The sequence below is a fragment of the Spinacia oleracea genome, chromosome 1 (assembly GCF_020520425.1).
Source record: "Spinacia oleracea cultivar Varoflay chromosome 1, BTI_SOV_V1, whole genome shotgun sequence".
NCBI classification, from domain to species: Eukaryota; Viridiplantae; Streptophyta; class Magnoliopsida; order Caryophyllales; family Amaranthaceae; genus Spinacia; species Spinacia oleracea.
The window spans coordinates 83,502,640-83,519,744 of NC_079487.1; the positions used below are offsets into that span (position 1 = coordinate 83,502,640).

The following is a 17,105-nucleotide window of genomic DNA, read 5'->3' on the forward strand; positions in this document are numbered from 1 at the left end:
ATCGGGTTCGGGTCATTGTTCGGTCGGGTCAGTTCGGTTATCGGTCATTTTCGGGTCGGGTGTCGGGTTCGCGTTCGGGTGCTACAACATCGGGTTAAAATCGGTTATCGATTTTTTCGGGTCGGGTACAGGTCGGGTTTCGGGTTACATGTTTTACCGTAATTTCGGGTCATGGTCGGTTACGAGTTCGGTCGGTTCAGGTCGAGTTTTCAGGTCGGGTCAGTTTTTGACAGCTCTAGATGCTGCCCATCGAGGTACCCATGCAAACTCCCACGGGAGATTACTTCGCCGAAGGCGGTGGGAACTCCTCGTAGTAGAACCAAAAAAAACAAATTAAGCTTTCTTCTTCAATAGGAATATTGTTGAGTAATGAGGTTTTGATGATTGTAAACTAATGATGATTATCTATTTAACATGTGTGTCAAGATGCGCGCAGGATGAACAAGTTATGATTGAAACAAGAAACAAGTAACACGAGCAATGAGAAGTTATTGTTCACTAAAGTGAAGATGGCTACGTCATACATGCTGTTTATATGTAAATTAGCATTTATATTGGTAAACTTCATGTGGTAAGTACAGTGACAAAGGAAAAACGAAATGATACTTTATATGGTCCAGCATGAACAACCAGAAAGAGATCAGAAACTGTTTATCAGAGTTCCTAGTTGTCTGACTGTTCCTGTTCCTAGTCACATGTACGACATGTACTTGTATGCGTTAATAGAGTTTATGAGTGCATATAATACTTTCATATTTGCATCCTAATATGTTTGTTATATTGTAGGTAAGAGTCCATATTGGGAAGTTGTTTATTAGACGTAGGATTTTGCATTAGTCTAGGTCTCTCATATTATCCTATCATAAGTACATATAGTTGTATGTGCTTAGGACTCTTCATATAGTTAGATATGCATTAGGAGTCTTCTAGGAATGCATATCATAGCTGGTGTCATTTATCATATATTATGATGTATTGTAGACGGTTCAGGAGTCTAAGAGTTTTAGTTTGCATAAGCATTTTAGGAAAGATTAAATGCTTAGAGTTTAAGCTTTCATAATTAGTATTATGCATAATATAGGATTGTTTAGATTCACTGTATTTTAGGTATTTGAGTCACATAATATTTGCCATACATATTAAAGTTCTTATTAGGGTAGGAATATTATTTATGTATTAATATATTATATTCCATATTATCCTATGTGTATTTTAGTCAAGTAAATATTATAATATATGATTTATGCATATCTATCATACTTGACTCAATATCTAACGTGGTTTATTATGCATGCAAAGAAATGATAAATGACGTGTGTAGGTAAGACTTTGAAGAAGACCCAAAGACTTACAGGAAGAACGAGGATTCAAGAGTTAGAGAATCCAAGAGAAGAGAAACTTGGACTCGAGGAGAATTAAGAGTACAAGTACAGAGAAAGAGAAGAGAAGAAAATCTAGTAGCATTAGTGTGCTTAATAGATTTGTTTTAGAAACTGAAAGTTCGGAGCTGGTGGAACAACGTACGTGGAACGATGTCAATGACGAGGGTACTGATCCTAGTCTGCACGTAGTATATAGGATTGCATGAGTATAGTATTTTGATCACGTTACCTTAGAGTTAATTTGTGTCCTAATAGAAGTCTAAACATAATAATACTAAGTCATGTACTAAGGAGTTTTAGAAATAGTTAGGATTATGTGTTTGATAGTAATTAGGATTGCATTAGTTAATGGTTAAATAATGTTTATCTTATTTAAGAGTCATGATAGGAAAGGAGTGTCGTTTAGATAGAGTTTTCATTAATATATCTACTGCATAAAGAGTTATTATTCGATCATATGTTTGTTAGAGTCTTAGGATAAAAGTCTATCATGATAGAGTTCTATTAGGTCTAGGATTCCTAAATAAAAGATAAACATAAAATATATCTTCTAGGGTTAATAGGTAACATGCATCACTATATATACTGCATTCATAAGTCTAGGAAAAATTGTCTGACTTAGTGGTGTTACGTGCTTAAGTTAAATCTACATTATAACCCACGTCAGTACCGCCAGTTCCTGTTCCACATACGTAGTTCCTGCTCCAGCAGAATTCCAGATTCTATTTGTTATTCTATCTTTTATACTTGAGAGTTGAGAAGGGGTTTGAGTGAACCTTGTAATTGAGAGAATCAGCTTGAGTCGAGCTGAAGAGTTGAGAGAGAAGATCTCTAGAGAGATCATTGAGAAGGAACGGTTGAGGGACTGTTCCTAAGGGAGTTGAGTTTAGGGAACTGTGATTTTCCTAATTAGTAAAAGGGTTTAAGTCCCTACGGGGCCGTGGTTTTTCCTCTCTATTAGGGTAGAGAGGTTTCCACGCTAAAATCTCTCTTGCAATCTCTTAATGTTTTTAATTCCGCGAAAAAGTAGATCCAACATCTACAAACACTAATTCACCCCCCCTCTTGTGTTGTTCATCTAAACTAACAAATATTACACAAATTAAGCACTATATTTACAAGCTTTATACGTGAAATCACCTTGTTAGATTAATGCCCAGCTCGTGCCCTCCACACTCGTGATTAGAGCTGTCAAAACAGGTCATCGGGTCGGGTTTGAGTCGGGTCATGATAAGGTCGGGTCGTGTCGGGTCAATATTCCATCCGAGTTGAGTTCGAGTTCGGTCGGGTTGATTTCAGGTCGGGTCATGTCGGGTTTTCCTATCTCGGGTTCAGTTCGGGTCGGGTCACATTTCGGTCAGGTTTTAATTTTGGGTTTTGGGTCTTATCGGGTCGGGTTTAAGTCGGTTTGTAGCAGGTAATTTCGGGTTCGAGTCTTATCGAGTCGGGCTTAAGTCGGTTTGCAACGTAGTTATTTTCGGGTCTTGGTTTGGATCGGATAATAATCGGATTAGATAGAATTCAGGTCGGGTCACTCTCGGGGACGGGTCAAACTCGGGTCTGATAATTAAGCTATACATTTTAATTATTTTATATTGTAAAAAATATTGTTTAACTTATTTTAGAGTTAAATTTTATATAGACCAAATAATCGCGTGTTTTTGTCAAGTCAAAACATATATAAAGTAAATATGGAATACGAACCAATGATCGATTTGGTCATCTAAAAATGTGAAAGTGAAAAACATTTACTCCCGCAACTCGAATTTCAATTTTTGGAATGAGGGATAAGTGAGTGGGTCTCGAGCCAATGCGAGTCTCCTTTATGATAGTGTAGCCCTTTTTTTTTCGTTGTTGAGCATATTGACATAGGTCGCGCAGACAAAGAGAAAGACGGTCAGTTAGGATGTTAGATTCAATTCTTACCTTTTGCAAAAAATAACTCAAAATTATTTGTAAAAACAAAACAAGTTTTACTTTAACTTTGTTTATTTATATTAAAAACGTTAAGTTGTTCAACACGTTTTAATTTTTCGCGTCTTAATTATTCAGTATCTTGTAATAAATAAGTAAAATAGATTTTTCGTTGAAGTTAATATTTGGTCGTGTCAATGATAAGTCGGGTTATCAACAGGTCGGGTAAATCGGGTAGCGGGTTGGCTATTGATATTAGAGACCATATATAGTTTCTATGACAAAAAAATACATCGGGATTGAATTTCTTTGGTAAAAAAATCAATTCACCAACTGCTTGCGATTTCTTTGCACCCCTAACATTCCAACTCATAATTTTGATTTAAAAAATAAGAGATATGTAGAAAATGCCACCAAAGAGCAGTAATTTGAGTTGAATTTTCATACAAAGGTCGAACATTTGGCAGGGATAAACAATATCCGGTCAAGCATCGAATGATGCGGGCAAGGAAAATTGGCATTCCCAAGTTAGATACAACAAAGCAGCTTGAAAAATGAGATGTATCCAAATACAAATTAGCATTAGACAAGACAATTATCATCGTTGAGTAAATATTGCCAAATAGTCTATGGATTACAAAGACATGAGAATATAGACAATAAAATTCAAGTAATATCCATTGAAAGTATAGACTATTACATTGAAGTGTGTATTCACATATATTTAATTACCAGTTTGCTGAGTAAATATTGACGAAAAAAAGTTGTATTATATGAGAAAATCCTGAAAGTCCAAATATGTATGTATAAAGAAATTACGAAGTAAGCAGATATAAGTAAGAAAAAAAAATCCAGAAACTCGAAATACGAAGCAACTGGTCGGAGTAGAAATAGACAGAATGCAACGCTGTGTAGAGAAATATTGAATGACGACAGATAGACTGAGAACGCAATAGGGTGTGAGAATAATTAATAGAAACTGAGTCATAATCGAAATAATAGATAATATACAATACATATACCTTAAAATTAAGTATAAGGATCGAATAGTGAGAGAGAGCAATATAATTAATAACCTTAAGGGAGGAATAACTATCCAATTGAAATCAGAATTGCAAATAAAAGTAGCAAATATTCTGAAGAGAACATAATGCATACGATAGCAAAGAATTATCAAATTTGAAGCAAGCAACATAATGCAAAAAAGGCATACAATTTGGCTAATTTGAACAAGGTAGGTTGTTCCGACTTCCGAGCATGGATATGAAACCTCGATAGGTTTGATCTTATCTATTGTCCTCGACCAATGAGCACCTTCAATACCCTCACCCTCACCCTCACCCTCACCCTCACCCTCACCCTCGGGGGTGATTGAAGGATTCCTCATCTGATGTTAAAGTCTTGATGGACAGGTAAATGCTATGATGATATGTGTTTGTGTTTGTGTTGCTTTGACAGTAAATAAAGGTCCTTATATGTACACAGGTTATCCACACAGACAAATAGCTAGTGGTGAATGGTGATTAATCTTCAGAATTCAGAATTCAGAATTCAGAATTCAGAATTCAGATACAGATATGTTGGCAAGGCCCATCATATAGATATATTCAAGTATTATATCTATATGGGTGAAAGCCTCATGTACGTAGTATTCATTTTTGTTTTATTTCTTCTGCCCCCTTAAATTATTCTTCAATAACTCATCTTCAGGGTTTGCCATCCTATTAAGTGTAGCTATATGCATATAACGCCGAGTTTAATAAAATGGTGTTACGGGCTTAACAATGAGATATCCGTACAGATTTAAATACACCAAATTATTATGTTAAAATATATGGCTAGAAAAACAAAAAAAAAAACAAGTAAGATATTTTTGGTAATTCATAGTAATCTATTTCATTTTGTAAGAAAATCTACAAAAAAAAGTTGATATTAAAATTTTTGGTGGATTTTGAGGACACGAAATAGAAGCATCTGGAACAAAAGCAATGCTCTATAAATTCTGCTCATTCAAAATTTCCTCTCTCATTCATTACTGCTTCTCCTCTTCATTCCTCATTTTCCGTTCTGTGAAACTTCGACTTCGCGATAAACAAAAGGGGGCAAATTCAACGGTCAACGGTCGCCATCTGAGAAAACCCTAATCATCCATCGAAAGTTCATCGTTGTAATCATAATTTTAGCTGCTTCCTCTTTAATCTTTCCTCAATTTTCACTTTGATTGCTTTAATTTTTGCATCTGATTGAATCGAATTGGGACTTCATTTGTTCTTAAACTTGCTGAGAACAGGTAGGTTTTAGTGGTCTATGATCAAAGATTAAAAAATTTCAGTTTTGGTTTTATAGGAAATTAAAAAAATTGGGAAATAGTTTAGGGTTTGATTATGAAATGTATGCTAGGGATCAGAGTGTGATTTAGGCAATCATGACACTTCCTGGAAATTAGGGTTGCAAAATTATGGCGTAAAAATAGTTATTATGTACTGAAGTCTAAAGTTTAGCAAAATTGTGCTGATCGTCTATTTACCTAAGGGTTGGTACATATTATTACTGGGTTTGCAATGATTAGCTATTTCTTTGTGTTTGATTTGATCTGCTTATCTGTATTGTAAAGAATTGAAAAATACTGCACACATTTACTAATTAAATTTTTTTATTCTGTTGTGTATTGTACTAGTTTTGTTCGCTATATTTGAGACGGAAATGTCATGTCATTCGTGTTTGTAGAAGTGATAAGCTCTCCTCTTATATATTGGAGGAGGGTTGGGGACTGGGGTGGGCTAACGCGAGAATTGAGTGAATGAGTGATGGTTCAAATGGGGTATTTAGTTGTAGTTCACGGCAGTTTTTATTGTGCGGTTGCTATCTAAATGCTTCATTTTCCTACTGAAAATTAGAGAGTTCATGAGAGATAGTGTACTGTCAGTCAGATATTTCCGCTTAGTCTCCCGAACCTCTTTCATGAGAACTATGAAGCTTGCTGTTCCAGCATTGGTAGTTTGAGTTACGGGCCTGTGTAACCAACATTTGAAGTTCTTTGAATTTAAACTTGCTAAGTAGGATTACACCTGAATCCATGAATAAAAACTTCTATGTTGAGATTTCTATCCCCATTTAGTTTTATTACTTAATCCGAGCAAGGTCAAATAACTCCAAAATGGAAGCATTCTACATGTGTCGTGATGCATAGTCCGATTTCTTCTCTTGCCTCTTCAGATGCTCCTTTGGATATGTTAACTTCTTAGGATAAGATCTCATGACTCTTGAGATATAACAAATATGGCCCTTTCTCTGAAACTCAACAAATCTCTTTCATGCGTTTACAGTCATCACGGCTTCATATTCCTTGAAGCACCTTCTTTGGTTTGTCTTCTCTTTGTAGGTTGTTAGCTACTTCATATCTTTTTCATATAATTCTTTTGATAATCTGATTTTCGACCCTGCTATGCGTTTTCTGGGTATAATTTCAATCGTTAGATGGCCAAGAAATGAAGGATTATTTGGCATGATATCTCAAACTGATAGAAACACTAAGAATACTCTGACACACTCCGTATTGTTTAACATGGTTGACGCCGTGAGGAATTCAAGCGACCCTGACTTGGTCCCTACTCAATCGCAAACCAAGTGTCAGAATGGTTTCAATGAAGGTGCTTTGGACTTTGAAGCATATTTCATATTGGACCGCACAATTGAAGCATATACGCATGCTTCTAGAATCGTTTCTGTTAGGCCTAAAGTTTCTGTTCTAGGGATTTTCTGAGAATTAAGGAGACCTCAATGTTGCATGATGTGAAATGGATCAACGTTCCAAAAGTGGGTTACATGAAGATCAGGTTTTAGTGTTCAGGTTAAAATTTGAAACTGAAGGTGTTTCCCCTCAAAATCGTGGATCAAGGTAGGCATGTTGATAGACCATCAACGCACAACTCTCACACATTTTCCCTACATGGTTGATTTCGTTTTAGACGAGAATTGATTTGTGTGATCTACTGCTCTTACCATAGGTTGAGGCTTGTATCGTTCATCTCCAATTTAGTTGGACTCCCTTTTTGGACCTTCAAGGCATCAAGATACTTGATACACTGTTGATTACTTCCCAAAGCACGACGCTATGGAGTTGCTGAAAATCCTAGTTTTGTAGTGGGATTTATGTAGATCTTTTTGATCTGCTCTCTTCTGGGAGTTGTGTCGATTGGAGCTGTGCAGATTTGCTTCAATTATCTTCTTGCTGATGTCATTACTCTGCAGCTGTGTAGAAGAAAGCAAGGATATTTACCTGGGTGCCTTGGTTGCTTAGTATACCTTTTTGGGTTGTAGGATTACCCCTAAACAATACTCTCAATGCAGGTATTTTAGCTTGCTTTAAGAAGCTTAGTCACTATAAGATCCATTATGGAAGCAACCATGAACCAACACGAGTCGACGAAGTGCCACTCGGGTGGCAAAGTCTCTGTAGATATCTCTGATCATGCAGAGAATCTGCTGGAGAGAGGTTGCAAGGAGTATGGGTATGTGATATGTTCATTATTTCACTCAGGTGTCCGTTTTTAATCTTTTCACTATACAGCCATTACAACTTTAATTCTCATGCCAGATGTCAGCATTACCGACGAAGATGTCGAATTAGAGCACCATGCTGTAACGAGATATTTGATTGTCGCCATTGTCATAATGAAGCAATGGTAAGTCTCCTAACAACTATGTACCTATGATGCTAGGTTTGGATATGTGTGGGTTTTGGTAGTCAATTTATGTCCAGGTAGAATTAGTATATTTGAGTTATGCATTTTATATGTTATAACTTCACCCTGAAGTCCTGAACTCGTCCTGGGAGCTCCTGACATGTTTGTGTGCTGGCATACACCTACAATGCCTGTTTGACCATCATTTAAGTGATGATTCTCTTCATTTCAACAATGTATTAAATTGGTGAATGATATTTCGTGAATGGTACTTGTGCTGAAGTAATTAATTAGAGTTTGTTGTTTTACCATTTACATTGACAGAAATCTTTGTAGCATGATACCGGTGATCCTTGCTTTACTGCTTGCATTCCTTGTTTGTGTTGAACTATTGATTGTGACTTGAGTGCTAGGCAGGATATAGGACCTCTAATGAGTTTTAGCCCTTATAGGAATCTCTTTACTTTTGGGTGGAAGGTGTTTTGGGAATTGCTGACCAAGGCAGAGGTCTTTGTGATTTTAGAGAAAACATTTTGTTTCCTCTGGTAGGGAGTTTTCATCATGATATGTACAGCCCATTTGGTAGGCGGTAATAAATGGTGGAAGTGCAACTTCATCTCAAAAATATGTTTTTCTTGCCATTGCAGATAGATTCTTGTAATTTTGTAAGCAAAAAATCCTTGTCATCGTACATGGTAATGGAACTTCGTCTCAGACATGTGTTCTTCATAAATTTTCATTATCTCTTAATAAAGTAGTTGGATGACAATGGAAATTTATGAAGAAAAAGAGAAATTTGGGGGCGGACAAACATTGCCGTGGACATTGGCATGGGACTCTAATTATAAAATTACGTATAAATTTATCATTATTACCACCAATAATCCATCATTTAGTAACATATCAAGCAGGCCGATGAGGTTCATACCTAGATAATATTATAATAAATTAATAAGTACTTGCTATGTCCTGAAAAGAAATTTACAGCTACTTTTGGCTGTTTATTAAGAACCTCCACCTTGCGTTTCTGATTTTTTGGCAATAACTCAAATGTTGTTTTCCCTTTTCTCATCAACCATTAACCCTTTTTCTCTATCCTTCCCTACACTAACTCTTCTTATACAAATACAAACTTCACAAATATTTTAATCGTTGAGGAAAGCTCAAGTGTGAAGTTCTTTTTGGGATGGAAGGAGCTCTGTTTTTCTTATCTGGGTTTATTAAGTCTGAAAGATAGACAATTTTTCATTGTTTTTTGCAACATGAAATTTTCAGGTTTCCTAGCGCTTTCCCTGATCCTGGCACTATATTTTTCTCCATTCTCCTTTGGTTTTTACTTCGATTGTGCTTTATGATTAATATGCAGAACAATATTAAGCTTGAAAAGACAAAGAGGCATGACATTCCACGACTTCAACTTCAGCAGGTAAATCAGTTCTGAAAATTTATGCTCCTTTATTCTATCATGTAACGAGCATATTTATGCTGATATTAGGTGTTACAAGTGTCTGACAGTGTTTCCGCTATGTTGAAAACAGGTGATTTGTTCTCTCTGTGGTACTGAACAAGAGGTATTTCTGGTCTTTAATTTTGGAGTTTGCTGGTCCAACCTGTCAATCTTTATATAGGTTGTTAACATGGAACTTCAATTCAATTCTAACTTTCGTTGGATGATGTCTATCCAGGTTCGGCAAGTGTGCATCAACTGTGGTGTTTGCATGGGAAAATATTTTTGTGAGTTCTGCAAGCTATATGATGATGATGTGAGTAGCTTTTCTTCCTATACCAATCCTCCACAACATATCTTCAATTCCACGGTATTTCAGTTATGAATGGGATAAATACTTTCTTTCCATTCCCATCAAAAGATAATAATAAATATTTGCTTCCAAGTTTCAAGTCAAGCTTAACCCTACAATGACATGATAGGGGGTCGGGGAACGTGAACTGTTATGAAGAGAGTCGCGGCAGGTTTGTGGCTGGCAGCGTAAAATCTTAGTCGCATGACTCACATCCTATGGACATGAGTCAAGCTGAACCGTCCGACCAAGAATTGCAATATGTTCAAATTCAACAAATGAAGCTGGATATTGGCGTGCCATAAGGGGTTTTTGTACTGTTAATAGGAACCAAAAGGAACTGAATGATGATTTGAAGTTATGGATTCTGCTTAATTAATAGAAAATTAGAAACTATGATTGTGTAGATCACTTGGCACAATAGCCTTGTAATGTCTTGCCATAACACATGGTTTCGATGTTTCTGCAGATATCTAAGAAGCAGTACCACTGTGAGGGATGTGGAATCTGCAGGTATGACATAGTGGATGTTGAATCATTTCGTGGGAATTTCATCCTAACTTAACTTGTTCCCGTTTCGTAGTTGAAATGTCTCACATGTCAGTCTCTTATGATGGAAAATTTGTAATGATTATTTCAAATATTGTGACATTAGCCATTAGGAGCATATATCTAATGCTTTTGCCCTATTGTGTTGATTTTTATGTGCTGTGATGATCGTCTCGTGTAAACTTAATTACAAATTTTGACTTGTTACAGAATTGGAGGACGTGAAAATTTCTTCCACTGTTACAAATGCGGTTGTTGCTACTCCATGGTCCTGAAAAATAGCCATCCTTGTGTAGAAGGGGCAATGCATCATGACTGTCCCGTATGCTTTGAGGTGTGGACTGCATTTTTTATGGTATGGAGCCATTTGCAATGTAAGCAACTTGAGAAGCTAATAATTTGTTTCTGTTTCCAGTTTCTGTTCGAGTCCAGAAATGACGTCACAGTATTGCCATGTGGACACACGATCCACAAAAACTGCTTGAAGGAAATGCAGGAGCACTACCAGTGAGTGTTTTTGACTGCGTTGCTACGTATTTTCATTAATTGCAGTTTCTATGGAAATATGGAATGGGCTGTTAATGGACCATTGTATGATCTCATGTTGCAGGTATGCTTGCCCCCTATGCTCAAAATCAGTTTGTGACATGTCTAAGGTATGGGAGATATTTGACATGGAAATTGCTGCAACACCAATGCCAGAGCCTTACCAGAGCAAGATGGTCAGTAATATTCTGAGCTTGCCATCTCAAATTGTGACTACTGGTCCTATTTTTTGAAACTAAAGTCGTCCCGCGTATAGTACAAACTGATATTCTTAAAGGGGGAAAGAGAGCATTAATCGTTATCTTTTAAGCGCAGGTCTCTATCCTTTGCAACGACTGCGGGTCAAAATCTTGCGTCCAGTACCATGTGTTGGCTCAAAAATGCCCCAACTGCAGATCTTACAACACTCGCCAATTAGGTTGAAATGTAGCTTTATTTCAGGAGCTAAGATACGTGCTTTTGCGCTTTAACCATACCCACACGTAGCTAGTTGCATCAGAAATGAAGCTCCTCAACTTCCATGTCTAGGCTATTCTTGGGTCGCTGCAACTTTCATCTTCCATTATTATTACAGGTCTTTTCTTCAATTTCTTTTAGCAGAATCCTATGTTTAGTTTAAGTTTAGTTTGATAGTCATTCCCTTCAAGTTTACCAAGATGTATCTTCTTTTGTGTTTTGAAGTAGAGCTCCAGGTTACCTGTAGAGCTCATTAAACTTTGATTTGTCGTTGATTACCTCTCATTCGATAATTTTAATTATTCAACCTAGAGAAATTGTGTCAATAAGATTGGGGTCTACTTTATCTTGTACAAGTAAACAGAACCAAAAAAAACACCACTTGCTGCTCTTTTTCACCAGCACCTCTCATGAGTTCAAGGAGGTTCTGGAGAAAGGTTAGCTCAATCGCCGAGAAGTTTGCTAATATAATGACAATGCGACTATATGGTCGCTTGCTTATGAGGGGTTCTATGTTATCCGATTAACTTCAGTTAGGTTTCAACTAAAGGTGACTTTCTGGTTGACAGTTTGACACTTACCAGTTACCCCTACCAGTACATTGACAATACAACGTAGAAGAGGTAAGTACTGAGGACACACTAAGGGAAAAGAAGAATAATAAACATACTTTTTCAAGAGATTGTGATGTTGAAGCTTCAAAGGTTTCATGTCATACTCAACAGTCAACACACACCCCTCAATATGACTTGTAATTGTAGTAACTCACAATTTTTCTAGACTCAGGTCTTTACAACAATCATGTTGCACGTACAAGTTAAGAAAACTTCCCCTTACAATAAAAGAAATCTAATAAGTATTTCAAATTGTAGTTCACCAATAAAACCAACGAGCTTTTCATCTCTTTCCCCTTACTAGAGAAGAAATCGAATAAATACTTCGTATTATACTTCACCAATAAAACCAACGAGGTCTTCATCTATTGATTAAGGTTGAAGGCTTACCTACTATAGGTTACAGGTTCGGATTTTCATTTTCCCATATGTTTTTATCTCACCTGTGCAATTCATTTGCACCGGTGAAGTTGTTCTCTCCCTCCTTGCTAACTTTTAACCAAGAGGTTAATTATTATGATTGTTAACGGTAACTACAAGTTCAAAACTTCAAATACGCACGATAACATCCGAGGGGTCATCTCTGAAATGGGAACTTTTTATTAAAAAACTGTCGAAACATGAGTATGAGGGCGCACGTGCAGCTCAAACTACAGAAAGTTCCCCACAACAAGGTTCTAAAACTGACTTTATGACTAATTTACTCTTAACATGGAACATAATTTAAGAGAGCTCATTTTCAGTTTTGATTGTTTATTAAAACAGGGGGGGGGGGGGGGGGGGGGGTTTAGATAGGAGAGGAATAAGCCTTAGAATCGTGAACGATATGGCATTCCTTCGTCAAATAGGAAATAGTGGATTTTATAGCCGATAATAAATGACGGTCAACTGGTATGTGAAATGTCTCGAGTATTCGAGTTAATGACCATTTTTGTTACCTTAACATTGATCAAAGATTATTAACATGGAAAAACTACAAAATGAGTGAAAGAAGAGCTTCAGCGCCATCCATAGTGTCACGGTCCGAATGTTCCGGATCGTGTGCGCATTTTTGCTATTTGGTGACAAGGGCACAACCGCACAAGAGGAAGAGGAAGGTTGAAGTCTAACACATAAGACCTAAAGAGTTAAGAATTACTGCAAAACGCATCAATATATTTGTAAGTCCTAGATTATGCAATGAATTGCATGGTCATGAAAGTATGCATTTATCTGTCATACATATTAATTCACAACTGACAAACTGTACTACCCTGATTCCCTCACCTATGCAAATATGGTAAACCTGAGGCTGGGACCCAATTAAACAAACTCTCACACACTAAAAGTGCCATAAGCCATACCCTTCTATTTGCTAAAGGCCAAAGGAAATTCTCAACTGATGAACTTTTTTACAACTATCAAAAAGCATAAAACAAACATCTCAACAACTATGAAAAAGATTGTTGTGAAATTAATGAAACATGGGAGTATGTGATCCTTATTTCCACCAACTACGGTAAACTGGTAATGAAAATCAGGTAACGTCGAGAATTTGGGTTTTTAACACCATCTTTTAAGCCAAAAACCCAAAACAACCGGGAAAATGTAACTGAAAAACTGGTTATGATCCAAAAGCAACTCGAACACCAACGCATTTTACATGTCAAAGGACAAACTCAACCAAAAGCTTAAGCTGATGGTTGAAGTCCCAAGATTAATTTTATACTCTATCACGCCCCCTCACATGAAAACCCATTGGGCTTGAAGTGTGAATGCAACATAAATATTCCACTTTGAAAGGAGGGGGTGGATGAGATTTGAACCCGTGAACTTTGCGTCACGCTGGCTCCGATACCATGTCAAAGGACCAACTCAACCAAAAGCTTAAGCTGATGGTTAAAGTCCCAAGATTATGGTTGAAGTCCCAAGATTAGTTTTATACTCTATCATTACAGGCCCGAGTCAAAGGTTGTGCATCTCCCTTGGAAGTGAAACAAAATTAAAAACAGATGCCAGCTATTGGATATATCAATATATCATATACAACACCTCAGACATTAACATGAGGCTAATTGAGATCATCCCACAATCATATGACAAAGATATGATGATGATAATGCATCAAACAACAATCTGTGATTACATAATAAGAATCATATTTCAACAAAATATTCAAGGTTTTATATCCAAAAAAAAAAAAAAAACTATTTTATATATTAATGTCAATAATTTGTTCAGATGGGAGGCTTATACATCAACTCCTTTCAAAATGGTAAACCAAAAAAGAAGGAACAAAAAAAAGAGTTCTTTTTTTTAATGGTTTTTCACAGTTCCAGATGAAGGAAGATATTAGCAGAAATGGTAAAACAAGCCATTCTCAGCTTTTATAACTAAGGTCAAAATCATAAGAATCTAGCCGATTAGCTTTCCAAGAGTCGTTAGAACCATAAGAGATGAATTGAAATAAGAGGTCCTACTAAACATGCCATGAAATGACCACCTGAGCTGAGGCTGCTAATAGATACACAAAAGACACAGCTCTTTATTATCAGATGATCAAACTCAGGCAATTTCATCAATCACGGGCATAATGACTTAAGGGAAAGCAATTGATAAATTTTCTCTATATAGCAACGAACATGCTTTTCTCAAAAATGTCGTCACCGTTTTCGGATTTGGGAGATTCTGTGGGAGCCTCGGTCATGTTAGTCTCCTGCTTCTCCTCAATGGAAATCTCCTCCAAACGGCAATCCCAACTGCAGAAAGCTTTCTCACCTCTGCAACAAGGTTAAAATAAACATAAACAGTTAAACCACAATGCAGCAATGTAGAAGAAGGTTAGATGAAAGTAAGTAAGACCCTCGAACAAACGAACGAACCTATACATGTATATGTCTTTGCCCTCTACCAGCTTCTGCTTGCAAAAGTAGCAGCAACTCAAGAAATCATTTGAAGGATATGGTGATGATACACAGTTTTCCATACAAGGCAATCTAGTCTCTCCCTTATTTCCAGGATCAATTCCATTAGGGTGACTTTTCAAAACACAGTCACCAAAAATATGAGTAGTTCTGGGGTTGGGACCATGTGAAATTACACATGTATAGTCCTCTGAGAGCTCAATCTCTTCAGGTGTGAGAGATCGAGTTATTTCATTCCCCGACATTGTACCTGTAGTCGGCTTATTCAGACCTCCTCCGATCAAATCAAAACTCAAGCTCTTCTCAATTGTCTCGTTCTCAAAACAAGAATGCCTGATCCTTGACTCTACATTGCGATTGCTCAACCTCGACCCTATCCTCTTGGAATCCAAAGAAAAAGACTGGATTTTCCCAAATTGGTCAGACTCTAAAGGGTCTCCTCCAATCTCAAATAAAACATCAGAGCTACCCTTTTGAAGATTAGAAGGCCTTGTCAACCTAGCATGGGGGAAAACTGCATAGTTTTTAGGCAACGACTTAGGCGCCTCACAAAACTCGGCACAGGTGGGCGAATTCAGGGTGCCTTTACTCCTAATCTGAGACCCAAACAGTATAGTCTTACTATTACTATTAGATGAAGGGATAACTTTATCTTTCTCAGGTAAGTTCCTGTCATCATCATCAAGAGAATCAACAATACTCCCAAGTCCAACCTTGGGACAATCCCAACACTTTTGGTGCACCTCTAAAGAGGATTTAGGGAACCTAAAGGAAGTGCCCAAATTACAGAACAACTTAAAGTCAAGAGGTGAAGTTGGGCTTCTAACTGAGTCACAATCTGAGGCAACTTTTGGGGTTAATCCTACAAACAGACCAGGAACATTAAAAAAAGAGTTGGTCTTTTGCCTTTGCCCTAAAAAATCACATTGTAAACCTGATTCAGAACCATCATCTGATGTTACTGGACCCATGTTTTGTTGTTCTTGCGCAATTGATCTACTTCTTTTCTTCAACATCATCATAAAAATTCCCACAATCTGTATTATATTGCACAGAAAAAATCTAATCAAAATTGGGTTAAAAATCATAGTTTAGATCAATAAACCCAGAAAATTTATATTTCACAATCAAACAACAAAAAAAGGAGGGAAATAAGAACATGCAAATCTAGGAACTGAAAGTAGGAGTAAACAAAACCCAGAAAATTTCAAGCAAATGCAGATTAAATTCGCAAAAAATCCCAGTTTGAAGAAAACACCAGATCATTGAATGTGTTGCCCAGATTATAACATTTCCCAAGGTGACTATTACTTTAAATAATTTTTGAAATAAACCCATCACAATAATCCCATAAATTCAAGAAAAGTACATGAAAATCACCCAAAAAATGCATCCATCAGCTCAACCACCAATCAAATTGCAGATTAAACCGGAAATCACAAAAAAAAACCAGATGGGTTTTTCAAAAAACACAGAAATTAAAGAAAAATGATGATTAAAAGCTCTTAATCTTAACATTTTAGCTCTAATCATCAGCTAAAGTAAAGTGGAAAAAAATCATAGGAGAGAGAAAGAGTACATACCTTTTGATTTGATTTTTTGATTTTTTTTTTTTGGATTTTATAAAAAACCCCAAAAAATTAGAAGAAGACCCCCAGGAAATTAAGAACAAAACTAACAAAATGGGGGAGTTGGGTGAAGAAAAGGGGAAAAAACAAAGGATGAACAAAAAAAGACTTGTACTCCACTCCTTCTCTCTCTAGTTTTCTCTCTCTAGTTCTTCTTCTTTGTTACAGTGAAATGCATCAAAATCAGCGAAGCATAGTTAGTGAGTGAAGAGAGAGAGCTTCTGAAATACTCTTCTTTCTCTCTCTGTTTTCTTTCTCTCTCTCTACTGTGTATTTAAAGGAGAGAGAAGACGAGAGGAAAGAGAAAGATGGACTCCGTGGTCATTGACGGTCAGGATCATTTCTGGAAAGTGCTTTTTTTATTAAAAAATAAAATTAAAGTTTATAAAAATAAAATTGCTACTCCGTAAATCCAAGCATTTGCCACGTCACTTGTACAAATGGACTTGTGACGATTTTTTTGTGTGTGTTTATAATTCTTGACTTCTGGAATTTTATGGAGTTGGACTAGATCAGCTTGACCAAAAAGAAAATTTACTCCTTTCTTAAAAAAAATTAAAAAACAACTCCTTGTAATAATTTTTACGTATAATCGGTTGTAGTTTTAAAAGTTATGGATAAGTAGGGTA

General features: G+C 36.5%; 2 protein-coding genes across 3 annotated transcripts; one reads left to right on the plus strand and one right to left on the minus strand.

Annotated features, from left to right (window-relative positions):
* The first annotated feature begins 5,214 nt into the window (after positions 1-5,214).
* LOC110801652 (probable E3 ubiquitin-protein ligase RZFP34) lies at positions 5,215-11,648 on the plus strand. Of its 2 annotated transcripts, XM_022007027.2 has the most exons (11): positions 5,217-7,194; positions 7,304-7,807; positions 7,894-7,981; positions 9,348-9,407; positions 9,520-9,552; positions 9,667-9,744; positions 10,250-10,293; positions 10,540-10,663; positions 10,745-10,836; positions 10,940-11,051; positions 11,191-11,648. In XM_022007027.2, the coding sequence occupies exons 2-11, from the start codon at positions 7,692-7,694 to the stop codon at positions 11,296-11,298; spliced, it is 855 nt and encodes a 284-aa protein (XP_021862719.1). In that variant the 5' UTR covers positions 5,217-7,194; positions 7,304-7,691; the 3' UTR covers positions 11,299-11,648. The 2 variants fall into 2 exon arrangements, with proteins under 2 accessions (XP_021862720.1, XP_021862719.1); XM_022007028.2 differs by lacking the exon at positions 9,520-9,552 and having other exon boundaries at positions 5,215-7,194.
* Positions 11,649-14,119: 2,471 nt separating this feature from the next.
* Positions 14,120-16,749, minus strand: LOC110801660 (FCS-Like Zinc finger 11). Its single transcript, XM_022007044.2, has 3 exons — positions 16,432-16,749; positions 14,807-15,885; positions 14,120-14,704 (listed from the first exon to the last, which is right to left on the minus strand). The coding sequence occupies exons 2-3, from the start codon at positions 15,868-15,870 to the stop codon at positions 14,551-14,553; spliced, it is 1,218 nt and encodes a 405-aa protein (XP_021862736.2). The 5' UTR covers positions 15,871-15,885; positions 16,432-16,749; the 3' UTR covers positions 14,120-14,550.
* Between the last annotated feature and the right edge of the window lie 356 nt (positions 16,750-17,105).

Bases quoted from the DNA above. Each gene is read 5' to 3' on its own strand.
- LOC110801660 (XM_022007044.2), bottom strand. From the start codon at position 15,870: ATGATGATGTTGAAGAAAAGAAGTAGATCAATTGCGCAAGAACAACAA. The intron at 14,705-14,806 runs GTTCGTTCGTTT...ACCTTGTTGCAG, and splicing joins AAAGACATATACATGTATAG to AGGTGAGAAAGCTTTCTGCA.
- LOC110801652 (XM_022007027.2), top strand. From the start codon at position 7,692: ATGGAAGCAACCATGAACCAACACGAGTCGACGAAGTGCCACTCGGGT. The intron at 10,294-10,539 runs GTATGACATAGT...GACTTGTTACAG, and splicing joins GAGGGATGTGGAATCTGCAG to AATTGGAGGACGTGAAAATT. The intron at 11,052-11,190 runs GTCAGTAATATT...TTTTAAGCGCAG, and splicing joins AGCCTTACCAGAGCAAGATG to GTCTCTATCCTTTGCAACGA.